Here is a 23190-nt window from a genome sequence, read left to right as displayed (position 1 = left end):
GTCATTTGGTGCATGCTTCCGGTGAGATGAAAATCCGCGGGCAAATACAGTCGCATTGCTCCATGGTCGCATGTTACCTCCACGGAATTACCTCTCATCTCCCGTGTTACATTTGCATGTGTGATAATTGATTTAAGTACTATCACTAGTATTACTCTTCCAATTTGTCATCACGATGAATGTTGAGGGATTTACAAAAAAAACCTGGAACATGAGTTATAATGAGGAGACATCGCCAGATGCCCATAAACAAATAGATGTTTTATTATTTTATTATGTATACTTTAATATTCTTTATTTTTTCTCACTATTATCCTCACCATGGTGGAAAATATATGGCTATGTCAAGTAGCTCCATGCAATGACTAAAATATCGGAAATTGTTCAATGTTTAAATAACAGTCATTGTGCCTTCCCCATTACTCTCGAAAAAAAAAACTTTCGAAAAAGGGCGCGCCCAATTTGACCTCGATCGCTTTCCTACTCAACGAAAATTACGATGCGAAGCCAGCTGGAGTTCGTGATTTCGCCTCTGAAAAGTGAAGCATAAACAGCACTCCCAGAACCACGTTTACGATCGGCGTTTTGAATCGACGTTTGAAAACGCTGATTCTGTCCTCGCAACATAGCATAAACACACCCTTAGAGAGAATCCTTTGCAATTTTCATCGTTGAGTTTCTGTATTTTGATGTTATCAAGCTGTTTACTGGTACATTCATTTGTTGCTAAGAGGCAAGGCTGTATCCTAGCAACCAATTTAACTTTGTGCCTTTTTGTGTTCGGGTGACTTCGGTGTGTATTTATAATTCATATAAAACAACAACTTTAAAAGGTGAATAAATGTTTTTAACAAATCATTGATTTGACTTAGATTGATTGATAGGAAACAGTCTGTAGTCTGTAGAATGCTTTTCCCTTCGGATCAAAACACAAGAAAACAAGCAACACATTTTAGTCACAAAATACTAGAAATTTTCAAAACTGTGATCTAGTATTTTATCACATTATTGTTTTTGTTTTGCTATCTATTGTACACTATAGATTTTACTCTTTAAAGGTCAAGTCCACCCCAGAAAATTGTTGATTTGAATAGATAGAGAAAAATCAAACAAACATAACGCTGCAAATTTCATCGAAATCGAATGTAAAATAAGAAAGTTATAACATTTTAAAGTTTTGCTTATTTTTCACAAAACAGTTCAATGCGCAACACAGCGATATGCAAATGAGAGATTCGATGATGTCCATCACTCACTATTTCTTATGTTTTTTATTGTTTGAATAATACAATATCTCAAATTTTACAGATTTGACAATAAGGACCAACTTAACTTAACCATAAACTTAAAATAATGGTAATTGCACATGTAATCAGGGAGAAAATAAATTTTGTTTCACTTGACGAGGAGAAAATTAGAATATTTCTTATTTCATATAATAAAATACAAAATAAATAGTGAGTGGGTGACGTCATCAGTCTGCCAATTTGCACACCGACCAGGATGTGCATATAACTGTTTTGTGAAATTAAGCGAAACTTTAAAATGTCATAACTTTCTTATTTTACACCCGATTTTGATGAAATTTTCAGCGTTTTGCTTGTTGGATTTTTCTCCTTTTTTTCAAATCAACTTTTTGTTGGGGTGGACTTGTCCTTTAAATTATACCCCTATCTTTGTTTTTACTGTGTACAAGAGTTGTCTAGAAATATCTGTATTGAATTTTTCAGCAGAGTAAGTACCCCCTCTATTGATAGCTAAAAGTCCAACGTCGATAACTCTGCGGATCTTTCAATACATTACCATGCCTCCTATACCCTACTAATTAATTTACTGCAGTCTTCTGTATTCATCACCACTTCACTTATTCAAGTATCCGGGATGCAGTTGCTAGGCAACAAGTTTTATAGCTGATTGAATGATGGTGTTTCACTATAATTGAGTGCAAATTTTGTTATACATTGTAGGTAGATTCAATTGTAATTTTTATTTGCATTTCAGAAATTCAACAGAAGGCACATTTAATATTAATTGATGTTTCCTTATTAATAGAAATATAAAATAAATACTTTTCCCCATTAACTTGGTAATAATTGTTGAATTTGCTATTTAAATCACATTTTCAAGAAAAAAAAGTATATAGGCCTAGTTTATAGAGTATGTTGTACAACATCAGAGTCAAAGTGAATCTTATAGGCATTTATGTGGAATGACAAGTGATTTTGTTGATTTTCATGGCAATTAATTATTGATAAACAACGCTTTTTCACTGGTATTAGGAAATCCTGTCTGCATGCTATTAATATGGCAGCTACTTGTATTATCTCAAGCCTTTCAATTTTTCAACATAAAAAAATGGTTCATTTTGCAAAAAATATATTTTTAGCAAAAAAACAACAACACATATTTAATCTACTGTGATCCCTTTTACATACAAATGCAAATTCTGTGTTCTTCAGTGTTCTAACAAACATCAATACTGTGTTTTTCATTGACATATTAAAACACGTGATAAAATGATTCTAATAGCAAAACACAAGTTTAATACAAAGCTAATGCTGCAAACAGGGTTAAAATATATTTAACTTAGGTAAATGCATCGTATTGTTTTATTGAACTTTGCTTGATTCCACCATATATAAGTATTTTTCAAATTTTGTTGTCTTAAAAAAAAAAACCGGTTTTCCTTGAAATATTTTTTACTCCCTGAATTCCCTAAAGGTCAAGTCCACCCCAACAATAAGTTGATTTGAATAAAAAGAGAAAAATCCAACAAGCATGACACTGACAATTTCATCAAAATCGGATGTAAAATAAGACAAAGTTATATGAAATATTAAATATTCAAATTTTCTCCCTGTTGTGTGAAACAAAGATTAATTCCTCCCTGAACATAATAGCATTGTTTAATTCTATATGTTTCAATCAAGTTGGTCCTTATTGTCAAATCTGTAAAAATTGAAATATTGTATAATTCAAACATAAAAAAAAAAGAAATAGTGAGTGATGGACATCATTGACTCTCTCATTTGCATGTCACTGAGTTGTGCATATATGACTGTTTTGTGAAAAAGCAAAACTTTAAAATGTCATAACTTTCTTAATATTCTACATCCAATTTTGATGGCATTTTCAGCATTATTTATTCGAAAAAACTTTTTCTGGGGTGGACTTGACCTTTTATTTTTGCCTGCTCTCCTTATCCTGAAAACTTGGGGACTCTCATGTACATGTTGCTGAAACCAAACATGCAAGTTCCTGCACACTCACTCTTTAGGGTACACACTACTGATTATTGACTTTGTAGTTTACCAACAATTAACAATAGAGGCTGGATACTGATATTGTACTTGTATTAATCACCCTCAAAGTATCTAAACAATGAAGACTGTGGCTTCTTTTTTTTTTAGTTTGGAGGATCTTTTGAATTACATGTATGTAGGTTTGCAAGGGCAGCTGATGGATTTCTGAATGCTATTCACTATTCAGGCAGGGAGCAATCAATAGTTACGTTCATACGGTGGCTTATTATTGATTAGGAGAGCTTGCACCTTAAACTTCAGTGATATTCCACACGACACCTCAATCTTTAAAGATTTATCTTTCAAGTGAGATTTGGTCCCACCAATTCCCACTCGATGATCATGAAACCGAAGTGTTGTAATGACCCCAGTGCAATCTAAGGTGCTTGGGAAGTCCAGCGGGGATTTCACCCCGAAAACGCAAAAAAAAGGCAGTGGAAAATCCCAGTTCAATGTCAGACTCAAAGCTTATATCTGATTTTGCATATTGTAGGCAGTTACTAGGTAAAAGTACAGTGTAGCCCCACAAAATGGGGGGAAAAAATATGCCCGTGGAATAGAGGTCGCATTTAATTTTGAGCTTGTTCGTTACTGTGTCCACACTCAAAACGATGAATGGGGACCCTGCGACATTGTGGATACATGTAAAGTGTGAACGAGCAGAAATTTCGAAAGTTAAAGTTAAATCTTGTTTTAATCTTCAACTACTGCTTTCCATTGTGTCATTACAGGCTAAATTACATTGCAAGCTACAAGTAGTCTTCACAGGCTTAACTGCGTTTATAAAACTTATTTGTTAAAGTGAAGCATCATTGTGTGAACTTATACCTATTCTGCGCTTGCCATTAAAGACTACTAATCAATAATCCAAGGTGATAGATAAAGCGAGGGTCTATTGAAGGAGAGAGTATTGATGCATTGTGCTGCTTTCATTCCAATTGAGGAAGCTTGGACACTTAAAACTAGTGAATTTACAGTGGACTGTATACACATTATTTTAAGCTTTGATTTAAATGAAAATGAATTACCGAATAACTGCAGAGATACATGTACCCTCTTTTAACAACATTTCATAATGGCCTTTTCAATGAAAATACTTCAGATTTCACTGAAATACCCCCCCCCCCCCCAGAATTGAATTGTACACACATTGGCTATTGCAAATGCAAAGGATTGAAAATAGAAAATACTGTTGTTGTTTTTTCTATCTAAAATACTTTTTCCCCAAGTTCCTCAAAATACTGCTGTTCATTTGATGATTTTTTAACTGTACACACATTCAGTGTATGAAAAATGCCTTTGGAGTTTCTTTTCCTAATTTGCACTATAATTTTTTTCTTGGTCAAGTTTTTAATCAACATTTATGTCAACATTGTTGACCTTTTACTTGTACCTGTGCATTGAGATTGGGTTGTAAAATTTGTTTTCTTGGTTCTGACAATGGGATTAGAAGATCAATACTTGGATTGAAAGTGTAGACCTATGATAAAAGGGAGAGAATTGAGATAGAGAGACTAGGGCAGTGGAAAAGGTGGACGTATGTTCTCATTCAAATTAAGAATAAAATATATACATCATGTTGGGAGTACAGGAAGAGAATGAGAGTGAGAGGGAAAGGAAGAAGGGGAAGGGAGAGAAGAGAGAGAGAGAGAGAAAAAAAAGAGAGAGACTGGAAGCAGAAAGGAACTAGGGAGACAGGACAGATACAATGGTACATGTAGAGGGGGGGGGGTATGGTGAAGAGTGGATAAGGGTGGGATGGAGGAAAAAATGTGTAAAATCAAAGGGAATAAGGAACCCCCCCCCAAAAAAAAAAAAAAAAAAAAGTAACTTCTGGAGATATTTTGTGAAATAAATAATTCAAGAAAAAAAAAACTTTTGAAAAGAATACATATACATGTACTTATTTGTTTATTGAAATTATGTTTAGCATCAGTTTACATACTGTAGGTATTAAGGATCAATGTTTATTGAAGATGTATGACAGTAAAATAGCAAGAAAAAAATATGAAAAGAAAGTTAAAATTTATTAGACAAAATATGACAAAAGACAGTGGAGCTTGGGTAACAAGAGGAGAACCATACATGTATAAATAACGAATTATATACATGTAGCCAATATCACAGTGACTGCATTTAACACACTATACTATAAGCTTCAACTTGTGTCTTGAATGTACATATGTAGTATGTATAAATATTAGCAGTGGCAGAATAACTAGATAATTGCATGTAGAGCCAATTATCACTGCATAATAGATTGATGCTGCTCAAAGCAATTAAAACCAACACTCTCATTACCGATGGTAATGCAATGGACTCCCCAAGGGCATCAACTCCATACCTTTCATCAATTAAAACAGGCTTCCCTGGTTGTCCATAGCGACAGGACGTATAATCCATTTAATGTCATCCCGTTATTGCTTGGTGTTAGAATGTTCATTGAGACGAAATGATGTGTTCCGTGGTGTCAAGATGACCCAGCTTTTCTTTATCGTCTCCCTCGCCGATGCATTATCAATGCAATATCACCTGTTCCCACTTTTAATGAATATTTTTTCTCTCACTGGAGCCAATAAAAACATCTCTCTCTATTGAATTGAAGCCTTCTCTCGCTTTATGCTTGTCAATACCTTTGGAGAAAACACTCTTTATTTTGTGCTTACATGTATGTACGTCAAGACCAATGAGGGTGTTACTTCATGTTTGGAGTGAAGGAATCTTGTGCCTTGGATTGCGAATGGATTTTATTTGAACAGTAATTTTTCATCTTGATTGTAAGAGGATTTTAAACCTTTGTTAAGTAAGTGTGGTTGTATTTACGTGTTTAAAATATCTAATTTAATATTAATTCAACTGGTAGATTTTGAAATCTTTTCTTCTCTTAATATAGGAAATGGATCCTCTAGCTCTCAAACTTTTAATCTCAATTACACAGTCATGTATGTGAGCTTTGTATGTAATTTTTGTATATATATCTAAATTATTACATTTTGTACCAATCATGATTATTTCTCACAATTTATTTTGACTGTTTTTACAAACCCTTGAATCTTGAAATCATTTTTATTGAAAATGTATCAATTTTGAATGATGGATTCAGCATTTGTGTGTGATATTAATTCAGCTATCAACTTTGAATGAAATGATTGATTCCATCTTCTCTAACTATTTAGGGTAGATAACTCAGCTATCAACTTTGAATGAATGATTTATTTATTTTTTATGATCTTGCATTATTTCATGGTAGATAACTCGGCGGACAGGCAGAAGCGCACTACTCAACTCATTTTCAACTACAGTGCTGGCAAGATGGTAAGTGAAAGATGTTTCAAACCAAGATTTTAGATCAGGGCCCCGTCTTACAAATAGTTACGATTGATCCAATCAATCACAACTATGGAAAGCCAGCAAAGTCAACATGTAAAATGCATGTTTATTAAAAACAAAATCTAGATATGAATGTATATCCATAAATTAATTGATTTCTTGACAATTTGGTGTGATTTCCTTTGTTTACAAAGGACATTTTGCAAATTTCCTGTAGAAAAAATTAGAATACTGATGGATTTCCATAGAGTTAAGCTTGATTGGCTCAATCGCAACTCTTTGTAAGACGGGGCCCAGGTTTGTTCAGATATTCAATATTAAGGGGTCAAGTCCCCCTTTAATAACAAAAAGTGGATTTGAACCAATGTGACCAGCCACCCCTAACCCCACAATAAGTCGCTAGAGATGACTCTCTGTAAATAGCCAAAACAGTCATTTTGTCTTTAAAAAGCTTATCTGAAAGAATATTCCTTCTTCTAATACCTTGGTCACATTTGCTCTACGGCGGCCGTACGGCGAGTCGAAAACAGCCGTTTGAACATTTTTTGTCCAACTATATATAGGTGGTTTGAATTATAATTAAAAGTTGAATAGAAAACAAATTATGAAAGTGTAGTAAGTGCACTGAATTGTGGGCCAGCATGTTTTAAAGCACACTGTCATGTTTTTCGTGTCCATTTTGAATATTTATTTTCAGCCAGTTTTTGCTCAGTATTGAAATGTTTTCCCATGAATTTCTTGTCCTTTTGTAAGGTTCCAAAGCTTCGTGAACCTCGGAATCTGTATGCTCTCTCAAAGGATCCAGGACCTCAACAGGCTCCTAGATGGTAAGTGTTCAAACTTATCTTACAAATTTACTGTCGTAAAATCAGGGGAAAATGCAGAAATTATGGGTTTGGGGGTGGGTACTTTTCAAAACAAAATTACAAGCAAAAAAAAAAAAACGAAGAAAGGACCTCAACTAGCATTGGGGCCTGGAAGGAAAACCCGGCTTAAACCCGGCTTTCATCTTGATTTTATTGTTCGATTTCTCAGATTTAGGGTCTCAGTCCGCCGTATATTCTTTTTTGATATGTGCTGAAATTAGCAATTACATACAGCAAACACGACATCAACAAACTGTTGCTGCCCTCTACGTTCGTTTGGCAAAATCTGACAAAGAATTCAAATGAAGACGTCGAGATCGAAGCCAAGGTCGTTTCCGATGCTAAATGGGGCTGAAATTCACGTTAAGGAAATTCACGTTAAGTTAGATTATCTGGGAATGAATATGAGTTCAATTCACGCATTTAGGTAAATGGTTTACGTTTTCTAGCTGTTTATTTAGTATTTAAATCAAGACTTAACAGCTTCCGATGCTGTTTTAGCTCTCAACTCCGGACCAGCTTGTCCTGAGGTAAATCCCCCCAACTTCCTAGGCTCCGAGTTCCAGCCCGGCCCGGCCCGGCTCCCAGCATTAACCTCAACAAGCTCCTAGATGATGATAGAGCCAGGGGCATATCCAAAATTTATTGAAAAGGGGAAAATAAACTTTGAAAGAAAGTGAGCATGAAAAAACGACCTCAACAAGCTCCTAAATTATGAGGATTATTCATTTTCTTCCAAACTTACATGACTGTGTAATAATTTGTATTCAATTTTTGCTTTTTTAATAGGCCTGCTGATGTAGAGGTTCTACGTGAAACTGTTCAACACATCGATGATATACCCGCAGAGAGTGAGCCGTTCTATCAACCAAGTAAGACAATGTCATTAAATTACGGTGATGATGATGGTAGTGATGATGATTGCAATTATTATGATCATTATAAAGATAATGATCATGAAGACTATGATGATTACATTGATGACAATGATGAGGGAGGAGGAGGATGATAATGAGGAAGGTGTTGATGCTGATGATCGTGATGATGACAATGTTGACGATGATGAGGATGGTGTTGATTATGATAGTCATGATGATGATGATGATAATGATTGTGACGATGATGATGATGATAATGAATATGATGTGGATGGTGTTGATTATGACAGTCATGATGACGATAATGATGGTGACGATGATGAGGATGTTGATTATGATAGTCATGATGATGATGATGATGATAATGATGAGGATGGTGTTGATTATGATAGTCATGATGATCATGATTATAATAATGATGATGATGATGATGGTGCTGATCATGATAATAATAATGATGATGATGAAGATGATGGCGATGGCATTCAAGGAATTCCTTCTTATCGGGTACCCAATACTACACCTTAGTGGAGGGTGGAAAGTTGAGATTAACGTCTTGCCAAAGGAAGCGAGTGATGTGGTGAGATTTGAACACTGGACCTTGGGGTTTAAAGTCCGGAGATTTATCCATTCAGCCACAACACCTCTACAATATCAAATATGATCTACAATCTCATTCTTGGATTTTAGGTGGTTTTGAGAAGACACCGATGCCGTTACCCGAAGGAGAAGGAAGAGTTGTCTATCACCACCCTCTTACTCATGAAGAATATGTAAGTCATAGGAATTTAACTCCTTGAGTACTGTGTTCTGCATTTCCCATAGGCTTTGAAATAGGATTACCCAGTTCCAGGAGGCAATGCGTTTGCCCTATATGAGGCCCAAAGATTACTGTCCCAAGAGCTTGGAATGTTTAGGTTGACTGTGAAACTTGAATAATATAGATATGATTATAGGTCTGTGTCTTATATTAAAAAAATATATATTTAACACTATTTGTGAATGGCATTAAGGGTTAACCAGCGAGGAGGAAAGGGGGGGGGGGGTCTTGTCAAACTAGGAAACATCTATGATTGTAACTATTTGAACGGATGTTAAATGTTATGAGTCAGTCCTAGATAATTTCCAGCTTGCACCCAGTGAATAAGATTGCATGATCAAACTGAAAAAATAAGAAACCCTAAGAAAGTCTTTGAACTTGCTGCATTTGGTTCTGTCATCTAGTTTCTCTAGTTTGTTCTTATTTCATCATGACTGCCACTTCCCAGCGATGGCCTGGTGGTAGAGCCACAGCCTGGCAAGCAGCAGGTGCCTTCCATGCTGTTTTCTTTACCTTATTCAGTTGATACGATCTCGTTTTGGGGGTAATTCAGACATGCCAACCGTTCCCTTTTTAGAGTATTTGTTCCTTTTTATTGCTATGAATACACCAATACTTTTTTGTATGATTTGTTACTTTTTTGTAAAATTTCTGATCATGGAGTATGTATTATACACAGCGCGTGACACTAGCGCCGGTCCGACAGTCCCAGACCAGTAAAAATCATTGTCGGGCCAGTAACTTGCATGAAAACAAAAAGTAAATTCTCGCCTAAGAGCACATGTTTAAAAAGTTGAATTATCAAATTTTCAAGTAGAGTCATCTCACACGTTTTTTCACCCATCTCTCTACAACAGGCTGGCGATTGTTATGTTGAGCCAAATTTTAAAAATCTTCTTTTTTGTCAAAAAATACTTTTTTTTCTTCTAAGATTACTTTTTTTGGTTGTAGAAGGTTGGCAGGTCTGGTAATTGGAATGGTCATGTCCCATACTTTTTTACGTCATTTAGTTCCTATATTCCCACTCTGGGGTAACAGAAATGGGCATGTCATCATAAAAGCCTTCCATACTCTTTCTTTATGTCATTTCAGTTCCTACAATCTCGTTTTGGGGGTGAGAAGAATGGACATGTCTTAATATGTAGCATTCCATAATTTTGTCTGTATCTTACTATCCCATGTTGGGGGTTTAAAATAGAAACAGTCATGTCAACATAGGTAGCCTTCAATATTTTTTTCTTTACCTCTTTTATTTTCTACGATCCTGTGTTTGGGGTAAACAAGACTGGCCCTGTTCCGAGAGATAGCCATCCATACTTTATTCTTTACCTCATTTAATTTCTATGATTCCTGTGTTTTAGGTAAAACATAAATTATCTTGTCCCAATAAATAGCTTTCCATACTTTTCTATTCAGTTCATGCAATCTTATGTTGGCAGTAATAGGAATGGACATCCCAATATATAGCTTTCCATACTTTTGTCTTTACTTCTTTTCAGTTCCTACGATCTCGTGTCGGGGGTAACAGGAATGGTCCTATACCAAGAGCTGCTAAGCTGAAGTCGTCCGAAGACACTACTTTGATCTTTGAATCCCGGTTTGAAAGTGGCAACCTGATGAAGGCTATCCAAGTGTAAGTGTATGAGAGTTATTATTGAAATTGAGTAATGGATTCAAATAACAATGAAAAAACAAATCTTACAAATTTTGAAAAATGTGAACTTGATTACAACCTAATTGATACACAATAAGCCAGTTCGTAGTTCCATTCTGCGCATGATCAGAAGATTCTGCGCATGATCAGAGAAAGGTCATTTGTACTAAAGTGGCATGGTGGTTTAAAATTTACTGAGATAAGCACCAACTTTGGTGTCTTGATTATTCATATATTCTTTTCAATTGTGTTTTTCATTTGCATCCACAAAGAACAAAAATGCGTCCACGACTGGTATTTCACTGCAGTTTGCCAAGTACATCGTACAACATGCTATAATATGCATTCAAAGTAGAAATGCAACAAATACCTTCATGGAGTCTTCAATGGTGTGCTATTCTAGTCACTTGGTATAATTCAATTTCTTCATCCTGCTATGTAAGGCATGCATATGTTATATCCTGCTTTGAAATCTGCCTATCATAATGAAATAAATGAAAGGTCATTTGACCAAAATTGTCCCTGATGTAACTACGAACTGGTCTATCGTAAAAATAACCAAACAATGGATTTTGAAATTTTCTACTTTTCTATCTTTTATGGTTTGATACCATGATAAAGTGATAACATATAAAAAGTAGTTTTCTGTTTTTATGATCATTTATACTGTGGTCCTGCATCACATTAATAAAGTAGCATTCTGTGTTTATCTTTAGGTATTGAGATATGGCCTTGACACTCAGTCATAAACGTAACCAGCCGTTCTACTTCAGATTACAACAAGATGTAATTCAAAGTAGTATTCTGTTTTATCTTTAGGTCTGAGTGTGAGTTTGAATTAGAGTTGTGGTATAATTTCTACACTCAATCATAAACCTACTCAATGGTTTCATTTCAGATTCATACAAGATTTAATAAATAATATCATTCTGTTTTTATCTTTAGGTCTGAGTTTGAGTTTGAATTACAGTTGTGGTATAATCTCTACACTCAATCATAAACGTACTCAATGGTTTCATTTCAGATTTATACAAGATGTGTTTTTATCTTAAGGTCTGAGTTTGAGTATGAATTAGAGTTGAGATTTGATCTGTACACTCATAAACATAATCTATATTATTGTGTTTTTATCTTTAGGTCTGAGTTTGAGTATGAATTAGAGTTGAGATATGATCTATACACTCATAAACACACCCAGTGGTTCTACTTCAGATTCGGCAATACAAGACGTAATGTTCGCTATCGGTTCACCATCACCAACTTTATGAAGGTATGATTATTTTATTGCACAGCGCCTCCTAATTCTATATTTTGTCTTTTTTTGGGGGGTACATGATATTGCAGCGCCATTATTGTTAAGTTCAGCACTTGACTTGTGAATATTGAATAAGGAGTATATGAGGGATTTCGCAATTTTGGGGGACATTTTCCCGCATTTGGTAATGCTCATTTGGAAACTCCCGATATTCAGAGATACAGTAGATGCTTAGCCATGTTTTCACTTAACATTTTTTTTCTTACATTAGTATTGGCTGGAAAGAGTATCTTCTCCCAAATAATTTGATACCACATTTATATGGTATGTCTTCACTCTTGGATATTCTTTGCAGTGATGTAAATTTTTATTTGCCCCAAAGTAAGGCATGACTGCAGCTAATGAATCCAGATGCCAATGATGTCATAATCCTAGAATGGTTGCATTAAATTCCAATACAAAACACATTTTCAAAAATTAACAGAATTTTTTAATGAACACTTTTTGGTATCAATTCTCAAGTTAATTTCATTGAAAAAGGATTTGCAAATATTTTTCATGCAGGATAGTGACATCATTGGGATCTGGATTTCTACATTGCAGCCATGCCATACTTTGGTGCAAATCAAACTTTACATCACAGTAAAAGAATGCCTCCTGATTATTCAAACATTAACACATATCACATAAATGTGGTATCAAATTATTTGGGAGAAGATACTCTTTCAGGCCATATATAACAAGTATGTGTTCATAACATATTTTCTTTTTAATTTTGGGATTTGCGAGGTGTCTGGAAATTTTAAGTTTTCATATTTCAACAGTGTTCCTGGGCCCGTTTTATAAAGGACTTGCAACGGTTGTAACTTTGCCTTAATGGCAACCACCATGGTAAGAGGGCTCAGCAGCCAATCATAATCAAGGTTTCCATGGTAGTTGCCATTATGACAAAGTTACAACAGTTGCAAGTCCTTTATGAAACAGGCCCCTTATCTTTATGGCTTCAAATAGTTTTTTGACCGTTCATTATCAATTTTAATTATGATTATTGTTCTTGAATACAGTCTGGTAGTTTATACAACAGCGGCATGAGACCGTTGATGTATTCAGAATGCAATGCTCAAACCAAGGAAATAGGCTGGAGGAGAGTGGGTGATGATATCAAATATTACAAAAATGACGTCAGGTAAGTCTTTTGCTCTTTTGCTCTTTGGAGCCTGATAACCTGGGCCCTGTCTTACAAAGAATTTTGATTGATCCAAACAACCACAACTATAGAAAGCCAACATTGTCAACATATACAATGCATGTTTGTTCAAAAAATTCTAGATTTAAATGTATATCCATAAATTTATTGATTTTTTGACAATTTGGTGCGTCTCCTTTGTTTACAGAGGACATTTTGCAAATTTCCTGTGAAAAAATTATGACACTGATGGATTTCCATAAAGTTACGATTGATCAGATTAATCGCAACTCTTTGTAAGACGGGGCCTAGAATAATGTTTCAGAACGCTGTTCGTAAGTTATATACGACTTTACAAGCGACTTTACAGACGACTTCATAAAACGAATGAAACATGTTGTTAGGTGCTAAGTTAGCTCCATTTAGGAATATATCATTGAGCAAAAGAACAGGTTACCAGACTTGTGTGACTTACAAACATCTTCATGAATTGGCACCCTAGGCTCCAGAGTATTTATGTATTCATCTGAATTTACGTACATGTACATCAACCTTAGCACTCAAATTGGTCAGAGAGCCTCTTATCAAACACTTTTAAAGGAATACATAGACTGCAGAGTGTATAAGACATAAGTTAATAATCAGTAAAAGCAAACATCCTCGATGAGTTTGTATTTTTTATTCAAATATTCTTAATTTTTTTTTATAATTTCATGCTGGGGGTGCAGGATGGGTTTGAAAGGAAAGCTGGTCCTAAAAAGGGGGGGGGGCTCTGTTCATCAAAGAGATGACAACATTAAAAAAAAGGGGTAGGGGCAGAATCCCTCCCCAGCCCCCCCATGTCAAGCATGTGTTTTAATAGACTGATAATTGAAATGTTTTATGTTGCACGTACCTGTATGCCATAGGCTGAGAATGCTGCTTTGCTCATATTTTACCTCAATGTTTGGAAGATTTGTTTATTGTTGTATTTCTTTGATAGAGCAGTTGATTTCATTTTCGTTAGATGAAGTGTGTCTTGTTTTGATTAGAAATATTTTGATGTATTGATATTGGTTGGTTGTTTTTACGTGTGCTGATTTTAATCTGTGTTTTGTATCACCCAGGCTGAAAAATGTCAAGAGAAGTTAAGTAAAATATATGTCTAAACATCATTTATTTATAATCATCATCATCTAACCACCCCATCATCAACCTCCCCCCTCCCCTTGCCCCTCTCCCTACCCACCCCCTCCCCCTGCCCTCCTCACACACCACGCCCTAATTCTGCACCCATGCCGTTCACTATTAATGCAGCTGCAGATCTAATAAACTGTTTTAAAGATCGCTCACACTAAAGCAATTCCCATTGGTCAAGGCTACATATTTCATGCAGGAATACTGCTTAAGTTTTTTTGCCATAAAACATCATATAAATATAAAAAACATACTCGGAAGCTTAAGATTTCACAAACCTAGTATGGGGGGAAAATTTTTCTCTCCATTTATGCTGCATTCCCATCCTTAGTCATGCTAGCCTTTTGACAAGGTCTTGTGACATGGCTGTATTCTTTGTCAAGTTGTGGCTGAAGCGATATTAACGGTGGAAGAAGAGAGCTGGCGAAACCTGTTTGAGTGTGAGATCGAGTGAGGCCTATTGGAACCTAGCTTTCACTGCTTGCTATGAATTATTCATGAGCATGTCGATGCGCCAATCTGCATTGTCGGTGCTGATGACACCATCGGACCGGATAGTTTTGCCGCTGTGGTACGGGGTCATAGGGGTTCATGGATGTGAAAGATGCACGCACTGATTGGCCGCTACCTCTCAGGTAGCGGATTCAAGTTAGGGACATAGTTAACATAAGAAATCAAATTAGGTTCCTAAAGGCCCAGTGGTTGTCTTGTTCACCCGGGTTTGAGCGATTAGTCTTTTCAAACTAGTTGCTTGTTTCCGATATACGCCTCATTTCAGACACAGAACCTTGTCTAAAGGCTAGATTCATCAATAGAGCTGAATTCTCTCATAATCTGAAGATTCCGCATCAGGCAAGAGAAGTCTGAAGCGCCCTCTTGGGGAAATATGGGAGAGTTGCCGTGATAGCCACATATGATTCCTGCACCTTATATGTAGTGCCAATTAGCAATTGCACTTGTAATGGTTGGTCTTACTAACATTGCTTTTAAATACATGTGGGAGATGGTGAATGAATGAAAATAACATATTAAAGCATTTCTTAAAGTTCTGGTGAAGGTTTAATAATATGAATTATTTTATTTTGGAGTATCATCTATCATTTCAATCTAATAAATTAAAGTGATTGTGAATAATCAATCTCTTTTTGTCTGGTGATTTTTTGTAAATATAACATTTTTTACCTTCTATGATATAATGCTTTAATATATTTATTTTCCTCTGAAAACAGACATTTGCACACTTACATGTATCTTAATACAAGTTTAGTGATTGGATTTCCGAAAGCTAAAAACTAAGATTATACTGTGTAATTTCAGCCCAATCCATTATAAAAAACTAAAGCGGTTTTCTGTTTGAATAAATATATGTGGATATTGTTATTTTGACCATGAGCTGATATGACCATTTAAGATAAATGTTCCAAAGAATTGTAAAATACATCCACTATTATTTTTTTTCATATTATATGCATTGTACTCCATACTACTAGTATTAGGACATACACATTTAAATGTAATAAAAAAAGTGAAATGGTATGGCCCATTTGGGGTTATTTACCAACACCGAAAAGAAGCTCTAATTAGTGCAGTGTGAATTGTAACAATGCCATTTATCCTAACACATGGTTAGCCTATACTCTGATATTATATTTCTGTGGAAATCTAACTTAATCACCCACCCACCTGAAGGTATGCAACTGATCACTAACCAAATAAATACCATTTATTTAATCCCATGCACCTGTGTGTAAAGTCATTAAAAAAAAGAGAGAATCAAAAGCATAATTATGCAAAATGTCATTAAAATAGTAAATTTTGATTTCATTTTGATATTTCAAAGGAGAGCTCCCATATACAGGATTGTGTTTTACATCTATGTGTAGCTTGGCAAATGTATTAGCAGAATAATCACAGCTTATGTAACATTCGTATATTCCTTGAAATGTTTGTTAAAAATTGCTTGCCAAGCTAATGCCTTGTTAAAAGTCCTTTGCAAGCTGAAACATAAAATTATGCTAATTAGTGCTTCACAAGAATAGAAACTCTGATTAAGGATCTGAGATCTTTTTTGTGATTTGATCAATATGGTAACTTTGGTATTATGACAACTACCATGGTAGCAGAGCTCATCTAGTCTTCTGTGCAGAATTTTCATTCAAGTTAAGGGTCTTAATGCGCAGCCCATAATGCCTTGTGTACTGATTTGGAACAGAAAGTTTTGAATGTGCTAGTCTTTGCGTGGAGACCCACTTGTTGATCAAAGTTTCAATCAGGGTCTGTGCCTGCCTGCAGACTAGAGCTCGGCAGCTATTAAAAAATCAGGGTTTCCATGGTGATAATGGCACAGTTGAATTCTTTATGAAACGGGGCCCCAGATCTGTAATATCATGAAGATATTTGAATTTTAATAGGAGTACATGTTGTATATGAACAACCCAATTCCATCTTGTGGCCACATTGAATCTAATATTGTTGCTTACATACAGGTATTAAAATTCATCTGTCTGCAATTTTATTATCCTGGAATTCCACCCAGAAGTGCTAATAATCCAAATTAAATGAAAAGCTCCCCAAATTCCCATTGGTCGTGCACAATTTTTTTTTCTTGATATCCTCAAAATTAAAATTTATGGACATGGGTTGTTCTATTCATATGCTTGATTGAGGAGCAAAATTTTCATTTATTTTTTATGCTTTCTGGTCACCTTACAGGAGGAAAGATGTGAAAGGAGATAGGAACTTCTACTATTCCCTGACATGGACGTTCACTGTTCCACACGATAATGATACATGCTACTTTGCCCATTGCTATCCATACACGTACTCAGATTTACAGGTAATTCAATAGTACATTATATTGTCCTATGATAATAATACATGCTACTATGCACATTGCTATCAGTACACATACTCAGACATACAGGTAAGTCAATAGTTATATAATATTGACTGGTCTTGAGGGGAACATCAAATATATTGCCAGCAAAAGAATCATATGGGTCTTTTAAGGGCAATATATTTGATGTTCCCCGAAAGAAGGGCAGTCGATATTTTTATTATCATCCAAATCAGATATCTAGAGCAAAAATCATGATAACAGTGATATAAGAATAGAGTACTTAGACGTAGACGTACTTGCAAGCGCCCAGATCCAGCGTTGTCTTTATTATGACGTAGATCGTTGGTGCGCGGAACATTATGAAGCGTATCACTTCATTCGCATCCTCAAAGGCCCGGATGTGAGACCAGGGAAAATACAAAGGTATATTTTGCATCGTCTCTGCATGCAAAGTCAATACGCGCATTGAGACCGAGGAAAATACAAACAATATACCTATCCCTTCCTGATAATAATAAAATACAGGGAAATACGGTTTTGTAAATGACCAGCTCAGATGTCTGATACGGGTGATAATACATAATATTACCCCATGGCTGTGATTGCTACTTTGCACATTGCTCTCCGTACACATACTCAGACTTACAGGTTCTGTAAGTCAGTAGTACATGATATTATCCCATGATAATGATACATGCTACTTTGCCCATTGCTATCCATACATATACTCAGACTTATAGGTAGGTTGATAGTACATGAAATGGTCATATTTAATCTGGCAGCCGCTCCATGAAACTGTTTGAAAACTTTACACCTGACTTTAGAAGTGGCTCCAACATTTTTCTATGCTAAATGAGTTAACCCAAATTTATGTGGTATTTTAACAAAGTAGGACTGAAATTGCAATGTTCATCACAGCAATTTGTAAAATTAAGAAATAGTATAAGCTTGGATTATTCAAACATCACGCTGCATACAGCATGCCTCTGAGTTTATGCTATTATTGTAGAAATCATACAATAAATGTCCAAATTATTATTATAAATACTTTGTTGGAATATCTCGCTGAAATCAGTCAGTATTGCAGTTTATCCCTCAAAGCAGTCCCTTAAATCAATATTTTTTATATTGTCCATTAAAGAAGTATTTATTATTGTACAATGCCCATCACAGAAGTCAATATCATTGTATTGTTATTTTATGTTTGTAGGATTACCTTCAGAACCTTACCAATGATCGAGTCCGAAGCAAATACTGTAAGCAGAGGATCCTATGTAGATCATTAGCAGGCAATGTGGTCTATGTTCTAACCATCACATCACCGTCTCTCAATCCTGATGATGCCAAGGTAAGCCGTCAATGTGTTCCATTTATGATTGCATTCGCATTTGAATGCCATAAAGGGTATAGATGAATGCCATAAGGGGCATCAGTAGTTTGTAGAGATCTTTAGAAGGCGATGTGGTATTTGTCTTTACAATCACCTCACCACCTCTTGTTCCTGATGATGCCAAGGTATGCTTTTCATTGTGTTAGTGATTTCATTCTCTGTTGAATGCTATCATGGGTATCGAAAGGTTAATGCTTTATTGGTCATCAGCAGAAGGTAGAGATCTCTAGCAGGCTATGTAGTATTACTCACCATCATTTTGCCATCTTTAAATCAGATGATGCTATAAAGGTAAGGTTATCAGTGTGATCCATTATTGATTGCATTCTCTGTTGAATGCTTTAATGGTCCTCAATTCAACTATGGCCTGAATTCTCAAAGGTGGTTTTGAAAACCCATGGTTGAGTCCATGGTTTATGCAGATTTCCTGTATAAATTATACTTATTTTACCGAGTATATAAAAAAATGTCCAATGTCGCTTTTGTCACAGTGCGCCAAATTGACGCCTGTTGCCATGGTTATCCACGCTATTTTATTCATGAGTCCACGCTTTTGAATAAAGGAGTCCATTCTTCAAACAGTGGACTCATGAATAAAAAAGCACATCTTACCATGGTAACAGTTGTCAATTTGGCGAACTGTGACAAAAGCGCGCATCAGCATTGGACAATTTTATGCACACGCCCGATACGCACTAAATTAAGCGTAATTTATGCAGGAAATCTGCATAAACCATGGATTCAACTGGGGGTTTTCTAAACCACCTTTGTGAATTCGGGCCTATGAGTTTCACTACATAAAGTAAGATTACCCACTCCATGAAACTGGACATTATTATGGCAAAATATTGCTTTGTAGATTGTCATGGACTATAGTATTGTACTATGGTCCCCAGAGCAGTCAATATTGTTGTACTACATGTATGTCTATCCAGGGCTCCACACTAACCCTTTTTTTCTACTGGTCCAACCTATTCATGTCGGACCAGTAGATACCCAGTTTTTCAATTTTTTACTGGTCCGAACCTAAAATCTACTGGTCCCAAAAAATAAAGAAAACATTAAAAAAAGGCGTGAGTTTATTTTGCTGTCCTTTCTTGTTACCCCCCCCCCCCCAAAAAAAAAAAATGAAGGAATGAATGAATGAATGAAAGACAAAAAGAAAGAAAGGAAGAAAGAATAAAAGAAAGGAAGGAAGGAAGAAAAAAGCAAAGGTAAAGAAAGGATAGATGTGAAGGAAGGAAAAAAAGAAAGAACTAAAGAAAGAAAGAAGGAAAGGAAGGAAAGAAAGAACAAAAATAAGAAAGAAAGAACGAAAGAAAAAAAGGAAGGAAGGAAAGAAAGAAAGAAAGAAAGAAAAAAAAAAGAAGGAAAGAAATGCTGCAAGCAATAAAGAAAGAAAAAACAAAAGACAGAAAGTAATGAAAAAAGAAAAAGAAAGAAGGAAAGAAGCAATAAAACAAGAAAGAAAGGGGAAAAGGAGAGATGGAAAGAAGGAAAAAAGAAAGAATAAAAGAAACGAAGGAAGAAAAAAGTAAAGAAAAAATGTGAAGGCAGGAAAAAAAAAACCAAAGAAGGAAAGGAAGGAAAGAAAGAACAAAAGAAAAAAAGAATGAAGGAAAGAAGGAAAGAAATGAAGCAAGCAATATAGAAAGAAAGAACAAAAGACAAAGTAATGAAAGAAAGAAGGAAAGAAGGAATAAAAAAAGAAAGAAAGGGTAAAAGGAGAGATGGAAAGAAGGAAAACAGAAAGAAAGGATTGAAAGAAGGAAGAAATCAAGAAAAGGGAAAATGATAGAAGGAAAAAGGAATGTTGGGAAGGAATAAAGAAGGAAGGAAGCAATATGAAAAAAAAAAAATGTAAAAGAATAAATGAAAGGAAGAACAAAAAAGAAAGACCAAACTTCAAAGAAAGAAAGGAAAGGAAGCAAGCAGTAAATAAAAGGAAGAAAGAAAAGGTAAAAGGATAGATGGAACAAAGGGGAAAAAGAAAGAACAAAAGACAAAGAAGAAAGGAAGGAATGAAAGAGAGAAAGGGCTGAAAGAAGGAATAAAAACAAGAAAGGATGGATGGAATGAGGAAAGAAAGAAAGTAACAAAGAATGAAGGAAGGAAAGAAAGGGGAAAAGAAGGAAGGAAATGAAGAAAGAAAGAAGAGATAAATATAGGATGGATGGACTCAAGAATTAAAGAAAGAAGGCAATCAAAAAGAAAGAAAAAGAAAGAGCATTAGAAATAGAGAAAAATATTAACAGGACAGAAAGAATGAAAGAACAAAAGACAAAGAAAAAGGGAAAATTAAAAAAGAAAGACAGTAAAAGAAGAGAGGGAAGAAACAAAGAAAGATTGAAAAGAAAGAAGGAAAGAAAGATTGAAAGAAAACAAAGAAAGATTGAAAGAAAACAAAGAAAGAAAGCTAAAACTATCATCATAAATAAATTATCAGTTTCTTTTTGGCTCAATTAAAATATACTAGTACTAGCTACGAAAGAAACCAAGTGTATCAACACACACACAAATGCATATGTGGGGCTATCATGTATTCAGACAATATCACTCGAAACCCGATCTATTTGAACTAAAACAAAAGTGAAAATTTCTCCTTTTACTGCTTACAAATGACAGAGTTACCCCAATTTTGGCAAATTTTTAGGAAATATGGACATTATAAGAGCTTTTCATTAGTGTGAAATGTGAATTTTGACAGTTCTGTGAGAGATTTCTGCCAGAGGTTAGCCAAGCTTCGTTCGTGCAGCCAGTAGGAAATTTACCATGTGGGCTGTGTGGCTGGCTAGCCACGTGTACACTGTATGTTACCCTATCAAAAATTGCATGCGATTCATTCTGTGTGTGTTCTGTGTGTGAATGCCAGAATTTAACGGGAGGAAAATGGTTCGCAATTTGAGTCATGGAATATTTTTCATGTTTATGTTGGACTAGCGAATTTGACCATTTCTGAAAAAGTTACTGGCCCAACAATAGTTTTTATTACTGTTTATGTCGGACCCATAAATCTTGCTATTTTTGGAAAAATTACTGGCCCGACAATGATATTTTTTACTGGTCATGTCGGACCAGTAAATCTTGCTATTTCTGAAAATCTACTGGTCCGACAGTGATTTTTACCAGTCTGGGACCGTCGGACCGGCGCTAGTGTCGAGCCCTGGTCTATCAAAGAAGTCAGTATTGTTTTACCATCCTCACGATCAGTCAATAACATTGGATTCTATACCTCAAAGAATTCAATGTTGTACTATTTACCTCAAAGCAGCCAATATTATTGTGCAGTCTCTCTCATAGCAGTCAATATTTTAGTACTATATCATTCAAAGCAGTCAATATTGATGTACTACAGTGTACATGTACGTCCCTCTGAGCAGTCAATATTATTGTACCCTGTACCTCAAAGTAGTCAATGTTGTACTATTTCCCTCAAGGCAGTCAATATTATTGTGCAATATCTCTCATAGCAGTCAATATTTTAGTACTATATCCCTCATAGCAGTCATTACTTTTAGATCCCTCCAAGCAGTCAATATTTTAGTGCTGTATCCCTTAAAGCAGTCAATATTGATGTACTACAGTGTATGTCCCTCTGAGCAGTCAATATCGTTGTATTCTATCACTCAAAAACAGTCAGAATTGCCATACTATCATGTCCCACAAAGCAGTCAATAATTATGATATTCCATGTTTATTTATGATTGACTCGTAGGTGAAGAAAGCAGTAGTGGTGACATCTCGTGTTCATCCTGGTGAGACGAACGCTAGCTGGATGATGAAAGGATTCTTAGACTACCTCACCAGTGAGATGCCAGATGCAAAGGTAATATATCTGGGTCCCGTCTTACAAAGAGTTACGATTGATCCAATCAATCGTGACTCTGGAAATCCAACAGTGTCACAATTTTTTCTACAGGAAATTTGCACAATGTCCTTTGTAAATAAAGAGAAGCACAGTGAATTTTCAAGAAAATAATGAATGCATGAATATACATCAAAGCTGGAACAAACATGCATAATAGATGTTGACGTTGCTGGCTGTTCATAGTTGCAATTGATCGGATCAATCGCAACTCTTTGTAAGATGGGGCCCTGGGTCCCGTCTCACAGAGACTTGTGATTAATCCAGTCAACCACAATGGAAAGCCAGCAACGTCACTATCTAAAATGCATGTTTAGTCAAAATATCTTCTAGATATGATGTTCAGTCATGCATTCATTGTTTTCCTGAAAATTCAGGGTGCTTCTCTTTTTTACAAAGGACATCGTGCAAATTTCCTGGAGGATAAAAATAAGACATTGATGGATTTCCATAGAGTTTAGGTTGATTGGATCAATTGTTACTCTTTGTAAGACGGGGCCCAGATATTAATTTTAGTTGGAATGCCAGTGATTTGAGTTTTAGGTGCTGTAGGCTGAATGAATGGAGGGAAAGATTGGTAGATAGCTAGTTGTAACAATCTCCAAATTAGTTCAAATAGAATCCAATCT

General features: G+C 35.4%; 1 protein-coding gene across 6 annotated transcripts in view; it reads left to right on the top strand.

The window, feature by feature from the left end:
* Positions 1-23190, top strand: part of LOC129267764 (uncharacterized) — a 70172-nt gene that overhangs the window by 6801 nt on the left and 40181 nt on the right. For 4 of the 6 annotated variants that reach the window (XM_064104662.1, XM_064104663.1, XM_064104660.1 and 1 more), the window contains 11 exons: positions 6553-6617; positions 7386-7459; positions 8288-8370; positions 9067-9149; positions 10696-10829; positions 11988-12120; positions 13170-13291; positions 14398-14418; positions 17180-17303; positions 18517-18654; positions 22412-22522. In XM_064104662.1, the coding sequence (XP_063960732.1) occupies positions 6553-6617; positions 7386-7459; positions 8288-8370; positions 9067-9149; positions 10696-10829; positions 11988-12120; positions 13170-13291; positions 14398-14418; positions 17180-17303; positions 18517-18654; positions 22412-22522 (1088 nt within the window). The remainder of the gene's footprint in view (positions 1-6552; positions 6618-7385; positions 7460-8287; positions 8371-9066; positions 9150-10695; positions 10830-11987; positions 12121-13169; positions 13292-14397; positions 14419-17179; positions 17304-18516; positions 18655-22411; positions 22523-23190) is intronic. The other 2 variants (XM_064104665.1, XM_064104661.1) reach the window with 1 other exon arrangement.

This window comes from Lytechinus pictus, chromosome 9, assembly GCF_037042905.1.
Source record: "Lytechinus pictus isolate F3 Inbred chromosome 9, Lp3.0, whole genome shotgun sequence".
Classification (NCBI taxonomy): domain Eukaryota; kingdom Metazoa; phylum Echinodermata; class Echinoidea; order Temnopleuroida; family Toxopneustidae; genus Lytechinus; species Lytechinus pictus.
Note: the sequence above shows the minus strand (reverse complement) of the source record. Positions and strands in the feature narration are given on the sequence as shown.